The sequence below is a fragment of the Xenopus tropicalis genome, chromosome 6, assembly GCF_000004195.4.
Source record: "Xenopus tropicalis strain Nigerian chromosome 6, UCB_Xtro_10.0, whole genome shotgun sequence".
Classification (NCBI taxonomy): domain Eukaryota; kingdom Metazoa; phylum Chordata; class Amphibia; order Anura; family Pipidae; genus Xenopus; species Xenopus tropicalis.
Genome location: NC_030682.2, coordinates 132,167,341 through 132,192,850, shown reverse-complemented (window position 1 = coordinate 132,192,850; position 25,510 = coordinate 132,167,341). Strand labels below are relative to the sequence as shown.

Here is a 25,510-nt window from a genome sequence, read left to right as displayed (position 1 = left end):
ATGTGGCCACCAGATTTGGCTTTACTGGCTTTCTGCCAGTAGTTAGCCACTTCACATTGTATTGTTGCCAGCCCCTGACAGTTGTCAGACAATGATGTAATTCTCACAGCAGACCAGTTGATTGCCCTTATACAGATGTTCTATCCCATACCAACAACTGAAAGAGGCCCTTGCGTCCTGTCAGCTCCTCTCTTCATACCAGTGCGACTGCATTTTTGCAGGGAAGCTCCAGGACCAAGTCAACATTTCATATCTGTATCTAGAGGGCACGGTGGGCCCATGGCCGCTTGTTGCCAATGCAAGGTCAGATGCAATGGCAAAATCCTTTAGTGCATAAGCAATGTCACCAGGAATGTCTCGCCCAGTATGGCAGATCATTAGCAATGGCTGTCTGAGCATGCATGAACTGGAAGTAAGCTCTATATGTCCTAAAGTAAACCAGTCTGCACTAATACACTTTTGGGGCCCCGTAACTTTCTGCTTCAGAACAGCCAGGGAACCTGCATGCATCATTAGAACCAGTGTAATCGAAAAGTAAAAGAATACTTTTGGTCTTCTAAATTAGCTTTTGTTCTATCCCAGGGCACTGGTACACAAGATTTGTCAGAGTTAAAGGGCACCTATCACCCCTATATTGTTTTCCCCAGCAGAGGTACAGGCTAATAGTCCACACTCCAGGTAGGGGAGCCCCTGCCAGCACTGGGCTACCTGCACTAGGAAGGAGCCCCAGGTGTGGGCAGCCATGTTGGGGCACACACATACCGCTCCAATGTCAGGAAATGCACATAGTAAGAGAGCGAGGAGATCCAATTATTATGGGCATGAACGCCAACCAACATGGCCCAGTGCTGGCCAGGGGGAGTTCTTCTTTATTAAAAATAAAACAATTGTTTCCCCCAATCGGAGAGTGGGCTCTATTAGCCTGCACCTGTGGTGGGGTAAACAATATGGGAGTGATAGGTGCCCTTTAAAGGCATTTTCAGATGTCACCCACTGTAGCAGATTTACCAAGGGTGCCAATCTCTTTGTGTGCCCCTGCCCTGTACAAAATCTGCCTCTCACCTGTGACCCAGTGATACCACTGTGCAAAATACCGCTCTTGTTTATAAAAATATCAGTACTTCTGAGTTGAGAAAATATATAAATAAACTGAAATGCACACAAACTCTTTTATGTGTTTGGCTTAAGAGGCTCTGACGGCAGAAGTCGGAGCTCTAAGCAGACAATATAAATGACTTCTGACCAAACAATGGCAGCTGAGGCTCTAGCAGCAGGTGAGGCAAGCACACAACAAGAAAAAAAAATGTTTTCCATCTTTTTTTCCCTGACAAAAGTAAATCCGCGAACAGCAACTCCCGCACAGACGACCAAATTACTAGCGGTTTAGCAGCCTGTACATCAGAGTTGCCAGATTTATTTTTCCAAACCAGCCAAAGTCAGTTCTAAAATAGCCCAAAACTAGCCAAAAGCCACTTTAAAAGTAGCCCAAAAATTTCCCAGTATGTGAAAGAAAAAATAAAAGTATATATGCGAAAATATGCTTTTTTAAAGCTTATAATCACTACCCATTCTCTGCACCCCCTCTACAGTAAGTGACTGGCGTTCCCCCGCCCTCTGTGCCCAGTCCATGCAGGTTATAATAGTTTTGCTGCTTCAGGTTCAGCAAAGAATAGAAAAAGGAGCTTGTCTATAATTGCATGCTGGGTGTTGTAGTTCTATCTTGATCTTAGCTGTAGGCTAATTGTACGATACAAACTACATTACCCAGCATGCACCGGGATAGGCATGGCAGAAGAATAAAACTTTGGCTAGTTTCCAAACTAACAAACCCGCCAAGGCTCCAAAACCTAGCCCAAATTTGTACCTTGGCGGGTTTGTACTTCGGAAACCCACCTGGGCTTTAAATTAGTAGCCCAATTCGACAGCAAACCCGCCAACCTGGCAACCCAATGGACATTGTTCTACCACCTAGGGCTCTGCCCCTCCCACAAAGCCGCTACGTGCACGTCACTGCGCTTATTACGTGTAGCCGTGACGTCCCGTTCTCGCGAGAAGAGAATGGTGCCGTGGGGTTAGCAGTCCGGTAGAAGCCAAGACGCTGGCTGATAATGAGGTTGCGGGACGCTTAGGCAGCGCTCTGGGGCTGCGGGCGGTGGGAACAAAACCGAGAGCTGGGCTGTTAGGCGGTATCTGTATAGACCATCCTTGGCTCAGCCTCCACGACTGATTTCAAACAAGTTTCCTGCTGGCGCTTCCCGACGCTTTTATTGTGAGAAGCAGCCCTTTGCCTCCTACACTTCCCTGCGCCTCCATTGAATGCCCAATGAGGTTCCTCCTTTACTATCTGTAGTGGCAGGCCTTTGTGTGCCTGTATTGGGCTGTGGGTTAGTGAGAGGCTTTTCGCTGGCCCCGGTTATTGTTATTGCTGTCTGTCATGGGACTGAACAGAAATGCTCTGCCGGGCTGGACTTCCCTTCAGCTGCTTCTGCTGCTCGCCTTCCGGGGTAAGTATTGCCTCCGAGATGCTTTAACCCTCAATAAGGGCTTTTCCCTGCACAGGTTGGCTGCTGGGTAATAGAGTTATTGTTGGTGTTGGGAGGGGGGAGTCAGACAGCCTCTGCCATCCAATGGCTACTGAAGAATGCTGGGAATTGTAGTTTTCTAATGATAAATGTTGTTCTGCGAAGGAAATGACAGATTGGCCACTGGATAGTTGAGTTATGGAGATAATAGTCTGTGTTGGGGGAGTCAGACAGCCTCTGCCATCCTATGGCTACTGAAGAATGCTGGGAATTGTAGTTTTCTAATGATAAATGTTGTTGCTCTGCGAAGGAAATGACAGATTGGCCACTGGATAATCGATTTATCGATATAATAGAGTTTGTGTTGGGGGAGTCAGACAGCCCCTGCCATCCTATGGCTATTGGAGAATCCTGGGAATTGTAGTTTACTAATGATAAATGTTGTTGTTCTGTAAAGGAAATTACATTGGCCACTGGGTAGTTGAGTTATCGAGATAATAGTCTGTGTTGGGGGATTCAGACAGCCCCTGCCATCGTATGGCTATTGGAGAATCCTGGGAATTGTAGTTTACTAATGATACATGTTAGACCTCTGCTAATTGAATGGCTCAGAAATGGCTGCATTGCTGATAGCTTAGTAAGGAGTTCCGTTGCACAGCGCTGCTGCATATGTTGGTGTTTTATTAATATGATAATACAATAGAATAACTCGCGTGGATTCTTTGGGTGCTGCTGTCTAACTGCTGGCTCTGAGCTGTCACTTTAACACGGGATCCAACTTGGCAAAATACAAGTATTTGGGGGGGGGGGGGGTCACATGGTAATTGAATATTTGTCACTGCATTAAATCTGGAGTGTGTAAAACATACATTTTAGGGGTTCCCATTGTAGCAGCTGCACATACTGCTCACTCAAAGCTACATGGTACGTGCCGTTTGCTACAGAATGATTCATTTATGAAATAACTCCTGCTTGGAGCTGTTCAGCCTTGAGGCTCCTTACACAAGTTTAAATGGGTTAAGGGTTCGTCTCCATACACACACATTGACATACATATATTGTGCCTTTCCACACAAGTATGAGCTCTTTGGGACTTCAACTCGCATTTCTCTATTGTATTCTGAACACGCATCACATAAAAATGCATATTTTTTCATGTACAACAGTGCCCACATGTTTGAGTCTTACATACGCCTCTGAGAACCTATTGTGTGAACACGGTGTAGTTCTTACTAGCTGCGGTTATACTACAACTCCCACAATCCTTTCATAGCCTTTACAAGTCAACTTCAACTGAAGATCTTCTGCAAAATGTTAAATACAAAAACAATAAAGCCTTTTTTTTTTTTCTTTGTTCTTTTAAAGGGGTGGTTTACCTATTCACCTAATGTCCTATTCCTAGCAAATTTGCAGTTGGTCTTCATTTATTTTTTAGTTTTCACTATTTGCCTTCCACTTCTACATTTTTTCCAGCTTTCAAATCGGGGTCACTGACCCCAACAGGCATAAACTATTGCTCTGAGTGCTTACAAATTTATTTATTTAGTCACTTTTACTTATCTCACTATTCAGCCCCTCTCCTAATCATATTTCAGTCTTTCATTTAACCCACTGCCTATTTGCTAAAGTAAACAAGGCTCTAGCAACCATAGAGCTACTGAAATTTCGAGCTGGAGAGCTGCTGAACAAAAAGTTAAATAACTGAAAAACCACAAAAAATGAAAACCAGTTGCAAATTGCCTTAGAATATCAATGTCTACATCATATTTAAAGTTAATTTTAAAGTGAACAACCCCTTTAAAGGCACCCTAGTAGAGTCCACACTCTGATTGGGGTGAATCCCTAATTTTTATTTTATTATTTTTTAAAATAGCCCCCTACATTTTTAGACTGCCTGCTCCGGGAGGAAGCTCCTTGTGGGTGAGTCGGCAGTTATCACTCCACCGGTTACATGGGCCTCCCTAGCTGCTGGGTCCTGCTGACTAAGTAGAATTCGGGCACAATGGAAAACCCCCCACTTAGTAGTGATGTGCAGGATTGGTGTATCTGGGCCGGCTCAGCGCATCTTTGGCTGGCTGAACTCTGCCCCCCCACCCTCAATGTCGTTATCCCGCAACAGCTGCTTTCCAAATATTTTTTATACTCCCCTACGTGCCCCACCCCCTCTAGTGACATCGGGCAGGTATATAAAAATGGGGTACATGTGGGTTAGGATCAGGTTTGGGTAGGCTTTTTGCCTGCCCACAAACCCACAAAATATAACCCGGCTGGTGGTTTTCTTTTAAATACTGGGCGCACTGACCTGGGTGGAAGGTTAGCAATGGACCCCCAGTGACTTCCTTTCCCTTTAGTGGAATCAGGAAATAGTTTTTATTGCGTAATGAGAGTTAAAGTAGTAGGAGTCTGGGTTGCGTAACCCAAAAGACTGAGCGGTAATGTGGGGTTTGTGTGATGCAATTTGTTTCCCTCTCACATCATGTCAGAAAGGTGATTTTGGGGTGGTTTTCCACTATATTATGAATTATTTCCTGTAATTCCTCACTTGTTCTTTTGTATTGCTGGTATGGCCATTTTATTTTGCACACTTGACAACAGCCAACCAGCAATTAGCTCTTATAAGTCTTCTGCGGTACAACAAGTGAAAGGAGAATTCTGATTGCTTGGTACAGGTTGCTGCCCTTTTGTAAAACATACATGTGTGAATTGGTTCTTAGTGGAATCTCCCTAATTTGTCCTGGAATGAGGAATATATCATGGGGAAATCCAATCATGCGCAATAGCTAAGAATTCTGTGGGGTTTTTTCTGAGCAAGTAGAAACCTGTTCTTTTCTGCCAATATACTTTCCTTTTTCTTTTAATGAAGCAAAGGAATCTCAAGTGATTTCATCTGCTTGTCCTGCAACCTTTTTATAATCTGTTTTTCCAGCATTATATTTAGCTGGGTGGCGGGGGGGTGTCGTTTGGTTTTCAGATTTTGTAAATGTAATTGGAAGTGACAGCACTCTGTCCCTTCTTGAAATAATGTAGCAGAAGTCAGCCTTGCAAGTAAAACTGGATATCCGTTGCCTTTTGCTACATTGTTGCAAGAAACAGAGGCAGAAGTACAGAAAGGAACAGGCTGATATTTGTTTTAATAGCAGCTACATTTACAAATAGCTTTTAAATTAATGGAAAATGTCTAATGTATGTATATTGGAAAGTTGATGACTATGACATTTTCTATAGGTAGGCACAATATTGGGGGGGGGGGGGGTATTTAGATGCTCTTTTTTTTTTTTTGACAGTCGCAGGAAGAAGGTTACATGTGGCATATAGTCAGGGAAGTCGCAAGAAGTCACTGCAGCGATTTGCCTGCCCATAGTGGCAGTTGTTATACCTCCATGAATAGAAGCTTTGGGGTGTGTTTGAGCATCTGTGCTGCACATTCAGTGCAACTGCATCTTGCATAAAGCACTAATTAGTGCAAATTATTTCCGGTAAATTGTCATGTAATATACATAGAGAAAACTTTAGCTTTATATCATTTCAGTATTCTGACAGTGAGTGGGCCAGCAATTCCTTCCCCCATCTCAGAAGCCAATGGCTACAGTACATAATGTCATTTCCAGATGAATTACAGGGAAAAAGACTGTTTCCTCTGTTGAAACTTCTAATTAGGGCTTCCCTTTTGTTATTGCTTGTTATATGCGGACTGACTGCTTGTGGGAGCAGAGCCATCTGTTGTGCCCTCAACCCCATTCTGTTTGTTCTTCTCTTACTCTGTGACCTTGCCACTCGCATTGTTCATAGCATCAGCCCTAAACAATTCATTGTGGCACTCAGTGTAGCCTACTTTTATTTCTGTTGTGTTATTAAACCTCCTCCAACTACAAGGCCTGGCACACTTCTGTGATGCTCCATCACAAGCCTGTCAGTCACAGAACATGCTAGGTGTGATGGGTATTAAACACATGGCTGGATGAGAGCTGCCTTTTGCAACATTTAGCAGGCAACATGTCACAAAAAGCAGTATAGGGGATGGTAAGGGTAGACAGATACTTGATTTCACATGGGCCACAAAACACCCCACCTACCTATAATGTATGGCACAACTGGTCTACCGTGAGCAAAAAAGAAGGAGATTTAACCATAAAATTTGTATTTGTCAGGATTGATTTCATTCTGCCCTGTGGAATAAACATTAACCCTAAAAAAGATCTTTGCAGTTTTGTTGTGCACTTAAACGTATGCATTCCCTATACTTAATAGTAGTCTGATCGATGCTAATTTTACATTTATTACAATGCTGCCTGTGCCTATAAGTGCATATTGGGTAAAAAGCTCAGCTGAGGTAGAGTAAACTAAACCACTGTACATAAATATGTGAAATGTCAAGCTCTGCTGTTACAAGAAATCATTACGCTTATTCATCATTAATCCTTTAGCTGTTGCATTGATACAAATATTTAAGAGGTGTTTACATGTAGTACAACTCTTTTGGTTATTTGCATGTGCCACATGTTGCAGTGTGGGCGCTTATGTTCCCATAATTAGACAAGGAAGGGTGGTAGCAACAGGTGTTCTGTATTAACATATTTATTCATCCATTCAGCTGTTTGGCCTGTGACCCATGCAAAGTGCTTTTGGGTGCATACTTACATGAAAATAACGGCAGTTTTATAGTTCTTGCCCTGTGCCAACAAGTTGTGCTCAGTATTTGCACTTTGGAATTAAGGGTTCTTTCCTACCATCTAAAAACAGCATGGTTTACACAAGCATTTTCATGGTAGGATTTGTTGCTTGCTGCAAATTTTATTAGTCGCAACCAGCTTTCGCAGCAGTTGCATAAATTATATCCCTGTAGTGCTGCAAGGAAAAAAACTGAATATCAGATTGTTAAAACTTAACGAGCTGTGTACGTGGTACTCTTTATAGAAAGTTAATGGTAGTTGATGAATCAACCTCCCCCCCCCCCCTCCTTAAGATTTTCATTGTTTATACCACATACAGTAATAAAAAGCAAACATGCAGGTAACACTCTGTAAAATAACTTGTTTTACTGGAAACCTTTATTAGGTTGTTTTTTTCCCCTGTTCTGTGATTGAACTCTATTAATCTGCCAAGGAATAATAGTTTTGTAATGTGGGTATTTCTGGGTAGATTAGGGCTACCATTATTATTTTACTGTCGCACTGCTTATGTCTCATAGCTGCATAATGGCAGTTACGTATAAGTGGCTGTTTTGGCCTTTGGAAGGTGGGGGCCTTATATTGGCCAGTAAGCTGGCGATGCAGTATGGAAGGGGTTAGGTGGATAGTTTTATCTGCCTGTGCAGGTTTAAGGTAGGATGTAGGAGACGGCTTTGGCTATAAGCAGCCTTAAGGTGGCCATACACGTTGCGATCTGCAAGCATATCTTCTCCCGATATGCCCACCTAAGGTGAGCGATATCTGGCTTGGGACAAACTATCATATTAAAATGGCGGGCAAAGGCACCATCGGACTGAGGACCGTGTCAACAAGCTGATGCTGTCCCTGATGTGATGGGAAAATCAAAACTGCCCAGTCAAGATCTGGCCATTTTAGGTGCTTAGTAGGCCAATCAAGGGTTCCAATACACAGGCAGATAAGCTGCCAAATCTCTTCCCGAAGTGAATCGCCAGTGGAAAGCAATACGCGTCCCTTCGTTTTCCAAAGTCCTTCTGCTCCTCCTGTAGGAAACTTTGTGCAACTGGAAAAAAGGAGAAAGGCATAGGTTACATAGCACATAATAGATATGCTCTGTAGAATATAATGGGGCTTTATCTGTTATCTGCTATGTAACCTGTGCTTTTTTTCCAGCTTGAATGGCTGCCCCCATGGCTACACTGCAGCTTATTTATATTAACTATAGTTGCACACACACCAGTTTTACCAGTGCAGGGCAACAGTACATTATAGTTTAATTACTTTAAAAGCCTCTCATTTTTGGTGTTACTGTTCCTTTAATATCTGGAAAGCCAAAAGGAAATTCCCACATATTTTGAGCTTGACACCAGCTCAAATGTCCCCATTTCAACAAATGCTGTCCAACTGCTGAATATCGGGTGTATTTTAGTAAACAGGAGCTCGCACAGCAGCTCGTTCCCAGTATGTACAGATAGATGATGAAAAATGCACCTTGATATTTACTCTTACTGTTAGCCCTTGTCTTTATGGGAGTGTGCCAGTTGCTGCCAATAGTTAAGAACGCTCCTGGCACAGATGACGCAAGAGGCAAGATCTGAAATCCCCCTGGCACAGGGAGACCTGGCACACTGCTTGGCAGTTACTTCAAAAAAACATATATATGCTGTGCCAGGCAGCTAGTGTGAGCAAAGCACTCCTATTGCCATGCCTAAATGGGAGCTGCAGTTCCATGACCATGGTAGTAATTCACCCCCACCCCACTATGTATATAAAAGCACAATAAATTCACAGTAAATGTTGTGTGCCTATAAAGGAAATAGTGTATAAATATTTATTGGAAAGTGAAATGTATGCAGCCATGATAAATTAAAGTAAACCTTTGCTTCCTTATACAAATACAAAGTATTACAACACACGGGAGCAGCTCTAGTTTCTCTTTGAAGGATGGCTATGTGGCTCACTCCCTATAATAAAACTCCCCAGTGTTCTACGTATTTTTGTGGTGGGTGGGGGAGCAACTCCGGGCACATGAGGTTTGAGGCTGCAGAATGGTGTCTGTGTTTGAGTTCTAGTGTTGTGGCTGCTCCATCTGGAAGCTGTTAGAGAAATAGACGGTGATCTGTCTGACCTTCCCATGGCCCCTGTGTGAGACCCTCCGCTTCCAGTTAGTAGGTGGGAACGGGACTCTTCCTAAGCACTGATTTACACAGCCCCACTGTACTGCGCTGCAGTAATGCAAACAAGCTGCTTGTAATGGGTACGGCATATGGAAGTGTTCACAGAAATGTAAACTTTCTTTAAACATTGCAAGATAGGAGCCCAAAATATATCATCATGATTTATTTATCCCTGAAACATTTACTCAGATCTTTTCATAGTTTTCATTTCCCAGCAAGTTTGTTTCTTTGTTTAAATAGGTTTTTTCTATATGAGCTGTTGCCATTATTAGCACTGCAGAGTTCCTCCTGTTACATCACAGAATGATTTTAGTATATTCTAGAAAGGAGCACCCCAAAAGCTATAGATTATAAGCTACCAGTAAATTTTGGGTAGGTAACCAGAAGATGGGTAGCTAGATAATCATTGACAGATGCTGTAGCTCAAAATTGCCCCACTATTACCCTGAATGGAAATCACCCTGTGCACTTATGGCTCAATCCGATTATTACTGGGAAATACTTACATTTCCAAGCATGACCAGCAAGGGCATTGACAGGGTCCAGGTAGTTGCCGTTCAGGGTAAATTTGAACTTTCTGCCACCCATAAATTGCCCTTACACTTTTGACATGACTGGGAAGTTGTTGGGGCGTACCATTAAGTTTCATTGCAGACTCCACAAAGCAAGGTTTTTTCCCACGGACAAATGTTATTTTGTGTTTTCTCTTTAAAATGTGAGATTCATTTGATCCTTACATGCCTTCGGGTTTAGGCAGGAGCAGCAGAAACAGCCTCACCCTCCCGCTCCCTTCCTTGTGTGAACGTCAAAATCCCAATTTGTTCCAGATGATCAGACCAGCTTTTTATACACGGATAGTTTTAGCACAGTTGATGCTATTGCAAGTGGAGTTCCCCGTTTCTGGGAATGTCGATGTAATAGCTGCGAGGTAACATCATAAAATCATTGCTTCCTAAATATATCCGGGGCCGGACTGCCGAAGTTTGTGCTTGAATAGAGAGTGGCAATATAGAAAGCTGTTTCTGCCTGGTATTGTACATACCAATGATTGGAAGCTGCCATAGTAAATGTATTGGCAGAGAAAAGCTTGAAAATGAAGCACAATGATTGCACCATCTGTTTATAAGCACTAGGGCCATTATATATCATAGCCCATGTGAACCAAGTAGTATAAAGGGAACCTGTCACCCACACATAAAAAGCTGTATAATAAAAGTCCTTTAGAAGTTTAACATGAGACCCAAATTCTTGTTTTAGTTAAATCATCCATAGCAGTTATAAAGGTATTTATAAATCTGAGCTGTCAATCATATATTGCCTGCACTATAGAGGCGGGGCAGGCAATATATGACTGACAGCTCAGATTTTTAATTACAATTACTTCAACTTTCCATTCAGCACTTCCTAGATATCATGTAGATGGCAAATACATAAGATTTTGGGGTGATACAAAGCTTGCCTTAACAGTGTACACAAAATGGCGCCGGCCTGCTTGCTGTGATTGTAAATTCCAAGACTGAAGAAAAAAAAAACTTTTCTATAGTGTAAGTTAGAGCTGGGCGGTATGACCAAAAATTTATAGATTGTAAGCTCTTTTGGGCAGGGCCCTCTTCACCTCTTGTATCGGTTATTGATTGCTTTATATGTTACTCTGTATGTCCAATGTATGTAACCCACTTATTGTACAGCGCTGCGGAATATGTTGGCGCTTTATAAATAAATGTTAATGTAATGTAATATCACGGTATTTTTCAAAATTATATCGGTATCACGGTATTTGACGGTATATAAATAAAAAATAAATAATAAATATTGGTGGCCCCCAACAACAACACCAACCCCCCCAACCCCAGCCACAACCCCCCCAGCCAGCCCCCCCAACCCCAGCCACAACCCCCCAGCAGAACTTACCCAACTTGTGGTTCCTCCAGCTCCAGCGATGCGTCCTAGCGACGTCACGTGCGCGCCGACGTCACGTACGCAACCCGGATGTGATTGGAGAAAAACAGCAGGAGGCGCGCATACCGGTATAGCGGTATGTTTAAAACTCATACCGTTTTTTTTTTTTTTAAAAACCGGTATACCGCCCAGCACTAGTGTAAGTAAAGTTTATTTTGCTCAACGAACATGATAGAAAAGGATTTGGAATTATTTCTTATAATGACAGGTCCCCTTTAAGTTGCCCATATTTTGGCCAGCTCAGCGACTGGTGGTCCCAACTACTGCTATCCTTGGGCTAAGGAGATTGCAGAGCTCAGGTGAGGGTAGCTACTAGAATACAGAATCATTTGTGTTATCTATATAACATTTATAGCCCTATTGCGGATATTCTATTTATTGTCTGTCGTATCCGCAGCCCAGGAACTGGAATCTGTTTTCTGTTTTTTCCATTGATTTGGAATTGATGATGGAGTTGTTCTATATAATAAAACAGGAATGTAAACTTCCTCCTTATTGGCTTTCCCATGCATAGTTCTCTGCATGTTTAGGCAAGCAATCCATTACTTATCTATTGAAGCGAGAACATTTCTCATTATCCTTTTGATGAATTTAATAACCCTCCCCCTTTACAGTTGGTTACTCATTTTTTTTTTCTAATATATTGAGGTGTGTAATTAGTTGAATTTTCCTATTAAGCTGGAAATGGTAAAACAGGGTAGAGGCTGCACTGTACAGCCCTCTGGTGCCTGCTACCAACTTTTTAGGTGGCCCGGAAGCCTTTCATTGTAGTGCAGACACTTGAAAACAGTCCATGGTCCTTTGTTCTCTTATTACCCCTTGCTGTAATGTATATTAAGGCTATTGGAAGTCTCCAAGCTGTTCCATGACCATATAAAAAGAAGATACCAAAGGCTTTTAAAGGAGAACTAAAACTTAACAAAGAATTTACAGCCTAAAGCTGGCCATACACGTACCGATAGTATTGTACGAAACTGCCTTTCGTACAATATTCGGTGTGTGTATGGCGGATCGACAAGATGACCGATATCGCAAAGGCTACGAATATTGGTCGTCATTTTGAACGGGCACGATTGAAGGCGCCTAAGCAAAATCTAAGTTAAGGGCTGAAACGGCAGATGGAGATAGAATTCCTATTGTTTCTACCTCCATATCTGATGATTCAGCCCTGAACGTCAGTGCGAAAACTTGCTACATGTTTGGCCACCTTTAGGTGACCACAGCCCTTTAGTAGTGAAGGTCTGTGTCCGGCCTCCTCCTTTCTGCTGGCTCACATGATTTATGCTGCCGACAGCACATTACAGTAAAGCTCAGAGATCAATGCATTCTGCTTTTAGAATTTCATAAACACCCTGTAGCATTAGCTTCTATGATAGACAAACCTGCTGGATGATTTTAGATAACGCCTAATCTGGGCTTCCCAACCGCTGCCTAAAGCACATTGAGCATGTGCAGTGCCATTGACACTCAAAAGATGGCCTCACAAGATCATCACACTGGTTCATTGTTGTTATAGGTCTGCTGAACCTCTGGTTTGTACTAAATTCAGTATATAACGTTATTTCTAGCTGTATTAATTTTTTTTTTTTTTTTTGTAATGTAGAGTAAAGGTGGCAGCACACAGGCTGACAGATTGCATATACTTTAGTATGGGTGGTCAGATCACTTGGTAAACTTGTAAGCCCATGCAGTACTGAGATGGCTTATACTACCATTCATTCACCGATGGAGGGGGAGGGTGGGGGTCTTTTAATGCAATAAAGGCCACAAAGCTGTTTGGCTGTGCCAGTCCAGCATTCCTGCTCAGTGCCCGCCTCTCCCCCTGCTGTGAGATTGCCTCCCCACCCATGGTAGCTTGCCTACTGCCAAACCTATTAACTTATATATATATATATATATATATATATATATATATATATATATATATATATATATATATATATATATATATATATATATATATATATAAACTAGAGCAATTGATTTTTCCCATCCTGTCTTTTTGTTTTGTTGGTTTTTTTTCCCCAAACCACATATGAAGTGTGCAATGGATAAGGCTAAATACACACTTCAACGCCTTTATCTGACTTTTGTCTGTCTTTATCCTAGGGAATGATGCCCTTGAGAGTGCAGACAATGTTCACGTGTCGGAACTGCCAGTAGGTAAGGCATCTCTGGGTAATGTATAAATTACATGCATGGGTGCAATGTCACTACAGATACTCACTGCAGATATTTGTGGATTTCAGCTGCAATAGCGGCACAATCCTGCTCTGTTCTAATGAACATCTGTCTGATTTTAGGAGGGTTTCCCATAACTGAAGTGCCATGTCTTTCCCACACATACCTCTGTATTAGCTGGCTCACAGGAATGCACTCACTTCCCACACATCTGCATGGATCTTATGTGCTTTTGTTTTAATGCAGCATCTGTTATACTGCACCGCTATATGCCACTTGGGCAGAATAAGTGCATGCTGCATCTTTAGTATGCTTCTAATGTGTTTATTAATCCCTGCATTTCAGTTGCAACTGCAGAATGTTATAGGTCACTGCCATGCTTAAAACAACTAGAAGTGCAGACTAAACACATTAAAAAAAAAAAAGAAAAAAAACTACATTTTAGGCGTGAGCATGTTAATTCTATTTAAAGGGAATTCCACCCAAATGTTTTACAATGTAATTTTTTCCTGTAGATATAACGTCAAAAACATACAAATTTTTTAATGAATTTGTTAATGTTATTGAAATTGAAAGCTGAAAGATATTGAAAGGAATGTCACAATGTCTATTCATATTCTCTGCACAATTTGTTACAATTCAGCAGAGCCAGTTTATTAGGAGAACTGACTTCTAGTTTCAAGAGTCAGACCCAGAACAGAAAGGGACAGACAGTTTACACCATTGAATATGCAATTACTATGTACTGGAAAATATAATACCAGAAATTATGATGATTTTACCTGTATGGCCAGCTTTATAGTTCAGATTTTGTTCGGTCTAAGCACTGGATCTGGATCCCATCAAATGTGCCAGAATTTGTCTGAATCCTGCATTCTGCACTAACCTACTGTACCCCTTCACTTTCTGTTTAGGAGAAAAAGTAGTTGCTCTGTACCCACGGTTTGCAGCAGTTTTATAATAATTCTGAAAAGTATAAATGTTAGAAAAGCAAAATATTACTGCCCCCTTTTATCCATTTGTTACCAGCACATCTTGGATCCCTTGTTTTCCATTAGATTTTGTGCTGCAGCTATGGCCTTTTCTTCTGGAATCCTCTACTTTGATATGTATTCAAGGTGCATTGTCTCTAATCTCCGCTTGTTATTGTACATGACAACCTAAATGGTTTCATCCGCATCTGCAATTTAATGCCGGCTTGCTGAAACCTGGCCCAGTAAATCTGCCTTCTGCATTATGTAGGGTGCGCAGTGCCATCTATTGAGCTTAAAGAGGTGGTTCAGCTTTTAAGTCAACTTTTAGTATGTCATGGATTGGCCAGCTTTTCAATTGGTCTTCATAATTTATTTTTTTTATAGTTTTTGAATTATTTGCTGCCTCCTTCTAACTCTTGCAACTTTTAAATGGGGGGTCACTGACCCCCACAGCCAAAAACCTTTTGGTTTGTGAAACTACAGTTAGTTCTTCTGTTAAAGTCCTCTCCTATTCATATATCATTTTTTATTCAAACTGCACCCTGGTTGCTAAGGTATTTTGGATCCTAGCAACCAAATAGCTGCTGAAACTCCAAGCAGGAGTTCTAATTAAAAAAACAAATGAAGACAAATGGTCTTGCAGTATTACTCTCTACAGCATACTAAACGTTAACTCAAAGGTGATCAATTCCTTTAAGGGCTGTGGCAACTTCCGCAATTTTAGGGAAATTACAGCGTTGCATATGCCATCCCACTGGCGATTTACATACTCGCCGGTGGGATGGTATTTCGGGGAGACTAGTTGCCCGCGACAAGGGAGATTTGTTGCGGGCGACTAGTCTCCCCGTCTGCAACAGCCCTAAAGGAGGTTACATCTGTGTTAATGAACCTTCAGAGCTGAGATTAAATGGATACTTTCTAAACAATTAGTTGTTAATGATTAGCAAGGAGTTTTCCCCTAGTCCAGCCACAGGTCTGTCTCAGCAAATATGTAGCTCAGTATTTCTGCCATACCTAAAACATGTTGATACAGTAACTACACATATCCTTATTAATGTACTGTTGTAATATCATTATCTTTACTGCTTTATCTCTGTATGACGTAACATTCCCATTTATTTTATTGCAGCTTGTGGGGGAATTCCTGAACAGATCAGAGACAAAAGTGGCATAATCACAAGCCCTGGGTGGCCCGCAGACTACCCAGCAAGGATCAACTGTAGTTGGTACATCCGAGCCAGCCCAGGGGAAAAAATTACTATCAGGTGGGTAGTGCAATGTTTTGCTTGTCTGCCTATGTGCATTCAAATATGGGTTCATACACAAGAGGTACAGGATTCTTATAGGGACATGATAATTCCAATGACTAATTGGGTAATGAACTAGCATGGAGCAGGTGGTTATTGTCACCCAACATCTCCCCATATATGTCTGTTCCAGAAAATGACCCACTCATCATGAGCAGGCTATCTGCATTCTTGGGCTCTGGTGCCCACGCTTCACGGTAATTCCAGGGTTCCCTTGTATCAATGAGTTTACTTGCGCGCTATTTATTGGAATAGCTGAACAGGGGATGTTGTGCTCCTTCAAATACTTGCAAGTACAATGAACCTGTATTGGTACCACGTATTTTATGAAAAATGTCGGTGTGCTGTCAGTTTTGTGTCCATTCTTGCGCTTGGCACTTGTGCTTGCCATTGTAAAGGTGGCCATACAGAGGCCAATTCTAGCTGCTCTAGGTACAGATATCGAAAGAAGATCCGCTCACTTGGCGAAGTCGCCAAGCGAGCTGACCTTACCGTGTATGGCCACCTTAAATGAGCCTGCTCAATGGATGCTATAAATTACGGTAGGACAAAGTTTGCCTCTTATCTGGTGACCCCCTTTGTTACAAGCTTATCTCATTGTGTGTGAGCTTATAGGCAGCCACGGATTGCTTGGTAAAGGGCTCCAAAGGTGCCCATACATATCTGGGTGTAGACTGCCGGTTCAGCTTTTCTTGATTAATTTGGCAACCCATTGGCCCATATATAGCTTTGAAGACAATTGCCATTCCTAGTTAATATCTGATCATGTTTCTTCAGCTATTAATTAGACACATGGACCTTGTTGATTGAGGAGCCAGTCCTAATTGGCCAGTATATGTAGACTCTGGAGGGCTGCTTTGCACAGGCCCAAATAAAATCTAGTTGTAACTGTTAGAATGTACCATGTAGCAGTGATAGATTTCTGTAATGTTTGTTTTGTTTTTAATATTCAGATTTCAAGAATTTGATCTTCAGGGATCTTCCACGTGTAGTTTTGACTGGGTGACTATAGGACCTTCCCAAAATTATGATGGCGCCAGGGCATGTGGATCTACAATTCCCGCACCATACACCTCCTTACAAGACCATGTGTGGATAAAATTCCATTCAGATGAGCATGTTTCCAGAAAGGGCTTTTGCTTGTCATATTTGGCTGGTAAGACAGCAGATTTAAGATTCATATGTCCTCCCTCCTGTATTACATTAGCGCATTCTGTCATTGGCCTAGCACAAAGCATGGTAGCTCCCACTTATGTGTATTACCGGAAATATAAAGGAAAGTCAAAAATGTATTAATTACAGGTAAGCAGGAGGAACATAAAAGCTTTTATTATGTAGCTTTAATACTTGCTTTTCAAGTGTTTATGGTACCCCCAGGTGGGGTACCACAAAGCAAGGTAAGTTACAAATTACAAAGTTACAGAAAAAGAGAACATGGTGATAAATCTGTATGTAGCAATAAACATGTATTAATGTTGCATAATAAATACATATTTATCCTGTTCTTTTCTGTACTACTTTCTAACTTACCTAGCTTCATGATGAGTCCCTCCTGAGGGGTACATGATATTTGCAGAACTGTGGGTTAGTCAGTAATTTGTGTAGTAACTTTAACCACACTTTTATGATAGAATGGCTGCCATGGAATCACTTTGTTTATTGTAAAGTTTATTAAGACAGATATTTATATGAACCTTTAGGCTAACTTCTCCAAAATGGCTTCCCACCGGCAACAATAGGAGTCGCTGGTGGAAAACCGAAGCAATGTGAAGGGCTTTCCATCTGTGACTCCTACTGTTGCCAGTAGAAAGCCATTTCGGAGCGGTTAGTCGCCTGCAGTTGTAGAGATCTATCGCAGGTGACAGAACTGCTCCATGGGTCCTTAGCCTTATTTGTGCATGGTCATCAAGGGCCTAAACTGTGGTATGGTAGAGAGGCTTCCATCTTGGTTAAGCCAACCATTCCCTTAATAAATTTGGTTGCTCTTCTTTGCAGTTCCCTACATCAGATTAGATATGGTTGTCCTATGTCCTCATGAGAATTGTTCCATTCTCATTTTCTCCTTTCTTTTTAAGAAAAGAAGAAATGTGAGAGCGACCGATTCCGTTGTGACAACGGAAAATGCATTCCAGAAATATTAAGGTGTAATCGTATGGACGATTGTGGAGACGGATCTGATGAAAAGCTTTGTGCCAAAGCCAATCGACCCACGCTGTCTTCATTTCAGCCTTGCACAGTTAGCCAGTTTCAGTGTCTGTCGCGCTTCACTAAGGCCTACACGTGCCTACCAAACTCCTTAAAGTGTGATGGGAATATCGACTGCCTGGATCTGGGTGACGAGTTAGATTGTGATGTCCCTTCCTGCGGGCAGTCATTGAAATATTTCTATGGCGCTTTCAGTTCACCAAACTATCCAGACTTTTATCCACCTGGCAGTAACTGTACATGGCTCATAGATACTGGTGATCGGCGCAAGGTTATTCTGCGTTTTACTGACTTTAAGTTAGACGGTACTGGTTATGGGGATTATGTAAAAATATATGATGGACTGGAAGAAAATCCACGTAATCTCCTGCGAGTTCTGACTGCTTTTGATTCTCACGCACCACTTACAGTAGTTTCTTCCTCTGGACAAATCAGAGTCCATTTTTGTGCAGATAAAGTTAATGCAGCCAGAGGGTTTAATGCAACATATCAGGTGGATGGCTTCTGCTTGCCTTGGGAGATACCTTGTGGTGGCAACTGGGGCTGTTACACTGAACAGCAGCGATGTGATGGCTACTGGCATTGCCCAAATGGCAGGGATGAGTTAAACTGTACCATGTGCCAAAAAGACGAGTTTCCGTGCTCTAGGAATGGTGTCTGTTACCCACGTTCAGACCGGTGCAACTACCAGAACCATTGCCCTAATGGCTCTGATGAGAAAAACTGCTACTTCTGTCAGCCGGGAAACTTCCATTGTAAAAATAACCGCTGTGTCTTTGAAAGCTGGGTCTGTGATTCTCAGGATGACTGCGGGGACGGCAGCGATGAGGAGAATTGCCCCGTAATTGTCCCTACAAGAGTCATCACTGCTGCAGTCATTGGGAGTCTTATCTGTGGCCTTCTCCTTGTCATTGCATTGGGGTGCACGTGCAAGCTTTACTCTCTGCGCATGTTTGAACGCAGGTAATACAGCTCACCTCCTGGTAACTAATAATGCTAGGATGAGATAATAATCAGAAAGGGAATGGACCGGAGCAAACTTTGCCACTGTTACAATATAACCCTCTAAGGCTATTGTTAAATGTGGTGTGGCACAATGCAAGGGTGGTGTTGGGGGTTTTTTTACTGACTGAGACTTCCCAGAAGATTTCAGTCTGGGTTTGAAGCAGGGAAACCACTCTCACCACTGAGATAATAGTTGGAGAGATGGAATGGACATAGGGAGAGAACAGTAGGCATGAGTGGTTTATATAGGTAAGAAGAATAGATGAGTAGTTCCTATAGAAGGAGATGTGCAAGAAAATAGAGAGCAGCTTAGGTGTATGAATGCACTTTAAAGGTGAACAAAAGGACATTATTTTATCTATCAGCACTGATTTTCTTTTGCCTGATCGGCCCTAGATTATGATAGGATCATATAGCTATTAAGTGCAATTTTTCTCTGCAAATTTGCTCTTGTCATTGGAGTTGCCATATTGTTTGCCTTTAATGACAGCTATAGCAACAGCAGTTTATTTTTTCTTCTCCTTTTACAACTGCACTTGTCCATTTAAGGGGCATGCAAATATTCAGTGAAGCAATGTACTGTGCAAGCAGTAAGGTGTACCCTCATGTTCCCCTTCTTTCACCCTCCTTATGTGGGATACTATTGGCTTCTGTCCCTGCTTTATGTCAAATTAACTGTGGTATTTACAAGAAGACATTATAACTACCGCCCTGTGACCCCTGGCAGAATCTGAGTACGCTTTGAGCCCACCCTGAATGAACGTTGTTATAATTGTGTTAATTTGTTCTTTATTTAATCCTTAAAGATCTTTTGAGACACAACTTTCAAGAGTTGAAGCCGATTTACTGAGGCGGGAGGCCCCCCCTTCTTATGGGCAGTTGATTGCACAAGGCTTAATTCCGCCAGTTGAAGACTTCCCAGTATGTTCCCCGAACCAGGTACTTTGTTTGGCATTGAATAATATTCCCTCATACCTACATTCTTCTTTATCGGGCAATTCATGGAGAATACCTAACGACATAGAAAAGTATTTCCAAATGAGCTGACTTCATAGTCATAGGGTGATTGTACCAACCTGGAGGTACAGCAGCCCTATGGGAGTGAATTCCATGCTCAAAAAGTGAATTGTATAAAGGGGATTCTTTTAAAAATGGATGTTTTTCACTGATTTAGCTTCTCCTCTGTATTTACTCTGTAGGATAAAGAAATCATGTCATGCATGGTGTAGGAGGCTCCTCTTTTCTGGCATAAATCATTCATGTGAAAGCTGCCCCTTCATTCCTGGGAGCTCTGTAGTAGATAGAGCCTGCCTGTGTGAGAGACCAAAGCAAGGTGGAATGGATTTATGCCAGATATATACTGACCTCCTGCACCCTTCCCCGCACAACAAATACAATAGAGAGACCCAAGAGATTAGGGGGCCATATACTGTATCCTTAGAGAAAAGATACAGTATATGGCTGAGAAAATACCCAGCACATTGGAGGGGGGGGTTGCTCTTCACAAATGATACTGGAAATACTATTTGGGGACCACTCCTTTTATCGAGTTGATGAAGAGGTTGTCCCTAAAATGTGTGGAGTGGCACCGTAAATGCCTGCGTAAATGAAGTCCTGCATTTGAGACTTTTTTGTTCCTGCAGAAATCTTTTGTTTATTTTGCCTATATCATCCTGGGGTTAAGGAACCACAGTCAAGGATTTTGTATTGACCAAAGTAAACCTTAAGTTAATTCTTGATAATATCATAATTGCTGCTTGCTGCTTTAGATTTAGAGCAGGGGTCCCCAACCTTTTTTTTTACCTGTGAACCACACTCAAATGTAAAAAAGAATTGGAGAGCAACACAAGCATGAAAAATGTTCCTGGGGTTACAAATAGGGGCTTTGATTGGCTATTAGTGGACTGGCAGCCTACAGGAGGATCTGTTTGGCAGTACACCTGGTTTTTATGCAGCCAAAACCTGTCTCAAGTCAGGAATTCAAAATTAAGCACCTGCTTTGAGGCCACTGGGAGCAACATCTAAGGGGTTGGTGAGCAACATGTTGCCCCTGGGCCACTGGTTGGGGATCACTGGTTTAGAGTATCCGATGGGCATACACTAGAGTAGTTAGTCCCTGTTAATTTTAGTGTTCCTTTAAGTCTTTGTTTTTATGCTACCCACAAGCTTACTATTGTCTGGATTACAGAAGTTGCCATAATTGCAAGGCCTATGTCACTTTGTCATATTGTGTTCCTTGGCTGGTACAGGAGACATGGACTTAGTACTAGAAAGAAATGAAAGTTACAGTGGCCAGACAGAACAAAAACGTTATTGATACAGGGAGCTTCTCCCGATACTTGTCTGTTTGAATTAATCATGAATGTGGCAGAAGTGCTAAAGCTGAGCAGAGAATTGTCAGGAGATGATTCCTGCATCTGTAACTTCATCTGGTCCATGCATAGACTGACCATAACCATTACTAATATGTAATCTGAATCTGTTTGAATTTAGACTAATGCTGCCTTGTCTCATAGCCCATTTTCCTTTTACATTGTAAGCTGTTTTGTGCAGGGCCTTCTCTTTCATAACCATTGTATTTCTCTTTGTAATGTGTATGCTCACTGTATACACCTATTAATTGTACAGCACTTTGGGATAAGTTGGTGCTTTATAAAATACGCATGGTTAATAATAATGCTAAAATTAATTTAAATTAACCTGACTTTTTAGATTGTTTGGCTGAGCAATAAGGATTTAGCTGATGCAAAGGATTGGCTCATCCCTGCATTTATTACCCAACTCTTTAACCACTTTGTATAGTTATCAGCATATGACAGTGTTTCCTTATGTGTATGTTTTTTTAAATCCATATTTACTTAAAATCCGTAAATAGCAGCTTTTCCAGAGAATTAGCAAACCCAGCAAATTCTTAGACTTGGTTCTATGGGGTTTATTGACATCAGCATTAAAGGCTGCATTCATCAGTCACATTCCTAGCTGGAGTCTCGGGGGAATGGGTGCTTGGGGCCACTGTTCTAACTACTTGTCCCACTTCCCTGCCCCCTGTTGCATGACCCTGACCAACCAAACATGAGCTATGATAGCGTGGCCTTTACACTTTAAGGCACCGATATGATAAAGGTAAATCTTATAAATAGTTATCCATAAAAGAACAATACATAATAAGCGTCACAGCTTTCTTCTTTCCCTACAAGTGCTGTATGCCCTTATGTCTGGGGGTGCTGAAGCTTCTCCTACTTGCTTCAGTCTTGGCTTGTTTCATGGTAGAATGAGTGGAATTTATGAAACATAAATATATTTGTGGGGGGGTTAATGCTTGCCTGAAATACTGCCCATTCCTTACAGGCCTTTAAGCAAAAAAAATGTTCCCCCACTGAAACTGTTTGTTCTAATCTTTCCTAGGCTTCAGTTTTGGAAAATCTGAGACTTGCCGTCCGCTCCCAGCTTGGATTCACATCTATTAGACTGCCAATAGCTGGCAGGTCAAGCAACATTTGGAATAGAATTTTCAATTTTGTGCGCTCCAGCAATTCCAGCTCCTTAGCGTTGGTCTCCACCGACGGAGACAATGGCGCGAGCCAGAGCACAGGCAGAGACGGGGATCGGAGCAGCTCCCACCGAGGGCGCCACTCAGTGGAGTCTGATACTGATACAGAAAATGAAAGGAGGGATACACAGGGAGCAGTCGGGGGAGTCGTTGCCTCTTTACCCCGCAAAACTCCTCCTGTTGCTGCTGTAGAAGCCACAGTAAATGCAAATGGAGGGAGTTCTACTCAGACTTCCAATAACACAACAGATAACCCAAGGGACACTCCTTCCTCAGAGCCCTCGGCTGTCAGTCCGGCACGTCAGCAGCTCAGTAGCGCCCTCAGCAGGATGACTCAAGGATTGCGTTGGGTACGAATTACTCTTGGGAGGTCAAGCGCTGCAAGCCAGAACCAAAGTCCTCTAAGGCAGCTTGACAGCAGTGGGAATGGCAGAGAGGAGGACGACGATGTAGAAATGCTGATCCCAGCGGTAGACATTGATCTCAGTGACTGTAGCAGACCACTGCTTGATATTGCATCTGAACAGGGGCAGGGGAACTGCCAGGCACACAGTGCCAGGCATCAAGGAATAAGGCCATGCAGCCGCGACGGCCCGTGCGAATGCTGCGGCATTGTACATACGGCTCAGATCCCTGACACCTGCTTGGAAGCTGTGCTCAAAAATGAGACTAGCGACGACGAGGCGCTTCTACTCTGTTAGACGCAGCCGTGCAAATATACTGTTTGGAGCAATATCTAGTAACTGTTTTATATTTCACAGACTCAGTCATGCCTGGAAATGTTCAAGGGATCGATGTCACTGATGGCGTGAAGCCTCATGGGTACCTTGGGTTTATTACAGCTTCTGCTTTAACCCCAAAATGCAAAGTGGCATAACTCATGGCGGTACGGAGTTTATTGTATAGTTTACACTATAGACCGGTAGATTTCAAATGGCTCTGTGAGCACTTAATTTCCTTACTGATACAAGGGCATGATGGATGAATAAGCAAAGGTCCTGCATATGCACAAAATCAGCTCTTTGGCTGTAATGTTGGCATACCTAACCAACTGGTCTGCAACTCCCAGCATCCTCTTGTGAAGCAGGCATGTTAATTCATAAGCTGCTGTTGTACTGCAACTCCCAGCCTTACTGGAAATTGTACTTATACAGCTGCTGGATGGGGTGAACATGGCCTAAAAATTCACACATTTGCACAGTTGAAATCCACATGCAACTCTTTTCCAAGCATGTAATATATATATTTTTTCTTTATGTCCCTGGAGCGGGGATTTATTCCTTTTAACCCAAGCCAAAACAAATAAATTAATAAATTAAACCCAGTTGGCAGTTATAATTATATTGAGCTGCCTATTGAGAAAGCTGGTGAGTCTGTGTTTTGGGGGATTGTAATGCTTAATATGACAGCCCAGTGCCAGGATTCTTTGGTTATCTCATGCGTTGTTTACATCTATACTAACTCTGCTATACTTCCTTGTATTACCAGTTGATTTCCATGGATTGTTAAGATGGATACTGGATATGTACATTTCTTTCCCCTTGTTTTCGTGTTTAGGGCTAAGCTACACCTGAGTTGGAGCAGCTACAGAGACTGATGCAGCATATGGTGAAGTGCACGGGTGTAGCTATAGAGGAACTAGGCCCTGTAACTGCCTGAGACATATTGGGGGGCAAGTGGGACACTTACTGATAAGTAGTTTCAATATATGTTTTTAAAAAGTCTTATTCACAAAGTTTAGTGGCACTCTAAAATAATGTTTCTGTGGGGCCCAGTAACTTCTAGCTTAGGTGCTGTACTCCCCTCATGGTTTGGGTAATACTGAGACATTACTCTGTATCATCAGACTCAAAGCTGCATTGGATATAACTCCCAGGGGCAATACAAACCTCTGTGCAATCCTCACAAGCACAATAATGCAAGATACAACTTCTCTGTTTCCCTCATTAGTTAAAGGGGCAGTTTTTCTCCTTTTTTCAACATAAGCTCCATAAATAGGGCTTGACATACTTTTTACCAGTGCTTTTAGTTTTAGAAATATTTATGGTTTTTGTGATTTCTTGCACTAAACAAGAAAATGAGACGGCTTTCACTTTCCAACTTTCGAGTTCTTTTGAGCAGTGAAGCTGCTATAACAAATTGCTGAGTTAACCCAGAGTAAGCTACTAAAGAACTTGTTTATCTCAACACCTAAAAATGCTTTGTTTTTAGCGAGCTCATCTTTCAGCAAATGACCCTGTTTATAGAAGGAGAGAGGGGGAGTGAATACCGCCACAAACGTTTTTTTTTTTTTTTTTTTTCAACCCTCTGGCCATTGAGTGGAGTTGTACTATAGCTTCCAGCACTGGGAGGCCATAGTTTTCCCATAATTTATTTCAAAATATATTTACTATATCTTAGTATTTAAGTATTATTGCTCTTTTGCCCTGAAACCATTTCATTGTTTATAGTGATATAACTGAATATCTGTTCAAAATCCTATGAAAGCACTTTGCCCGTATCAGTTCAGAATGGCGTTGGCGCCTGATGCCACAGAAAGTGTTCCATCTCATTTCCAGTCCATATATCGCACAAGTCATTTTCTTTCCCCCCCAGTGTATAGTATTCTTTATGGTACGAGAACAATATTAATCCCTTCCTGGAGGGAGCTAATGGGATAATAGTTTGGTACCCAGTTAAGGTTATACCCTGTCCTTCATTATTTAAATCGGTAAATATGTTGTGTATACTTATACAGGTATGGGACCTGTTATCCAGCATGCTCAGGACCTGGGGTATTCCAGATAAGGGGCCTTTACGTAATTTGGATCTCCATACCTTACATCCACTAAAAAATCAATAAAACATTAATTAAACCCAGTAGGATTGTTTTGCATCCAATAAGGATTAATTATATCTTAGTTGGGATCAAGTACAGGTACTGTTTTATTATTACAGAGAAAAGGGAATCATTTAACCATTAAATAAACCCAATAGGACTGTTC

The 25,510-nt window shown here is 41.9% G+C and overlaps 1 protein-coding gene across 1 annotated transcript; it reads left to right on the top strand.

Annotated features, from left to right (window-relative positions):
* The first annotated feature begins 2,029 nt into the window (after positions 1-2,029).
* On the top strand, positions 2,030-23,846 carry lrp12 (LDL receptor related protein 12). Its single transcript, XM_002931540.5, has 7 exons — positions 2,030-2,504; positions 13,414-13,467; positions 15,589-15,724; positions 16,720-16,922; positions 17,842-18,934; positions 19,783-19,915; positions 22,382-23,846. The coding sequence occupies exons 1-7, from the start codon at positions 2,435-2,437 to the stop codon at positions 23,225-23,227; spliced, it is 2,535 nt and encodes an 844-aa protein (XP_002931586.3). The 5' UTR covers positions 2,030-2,434; the 3' UTR covers positions 23,228-23,846.
* Positions 23,847-25,510: the final 1,664 nt, after the last annotated feature.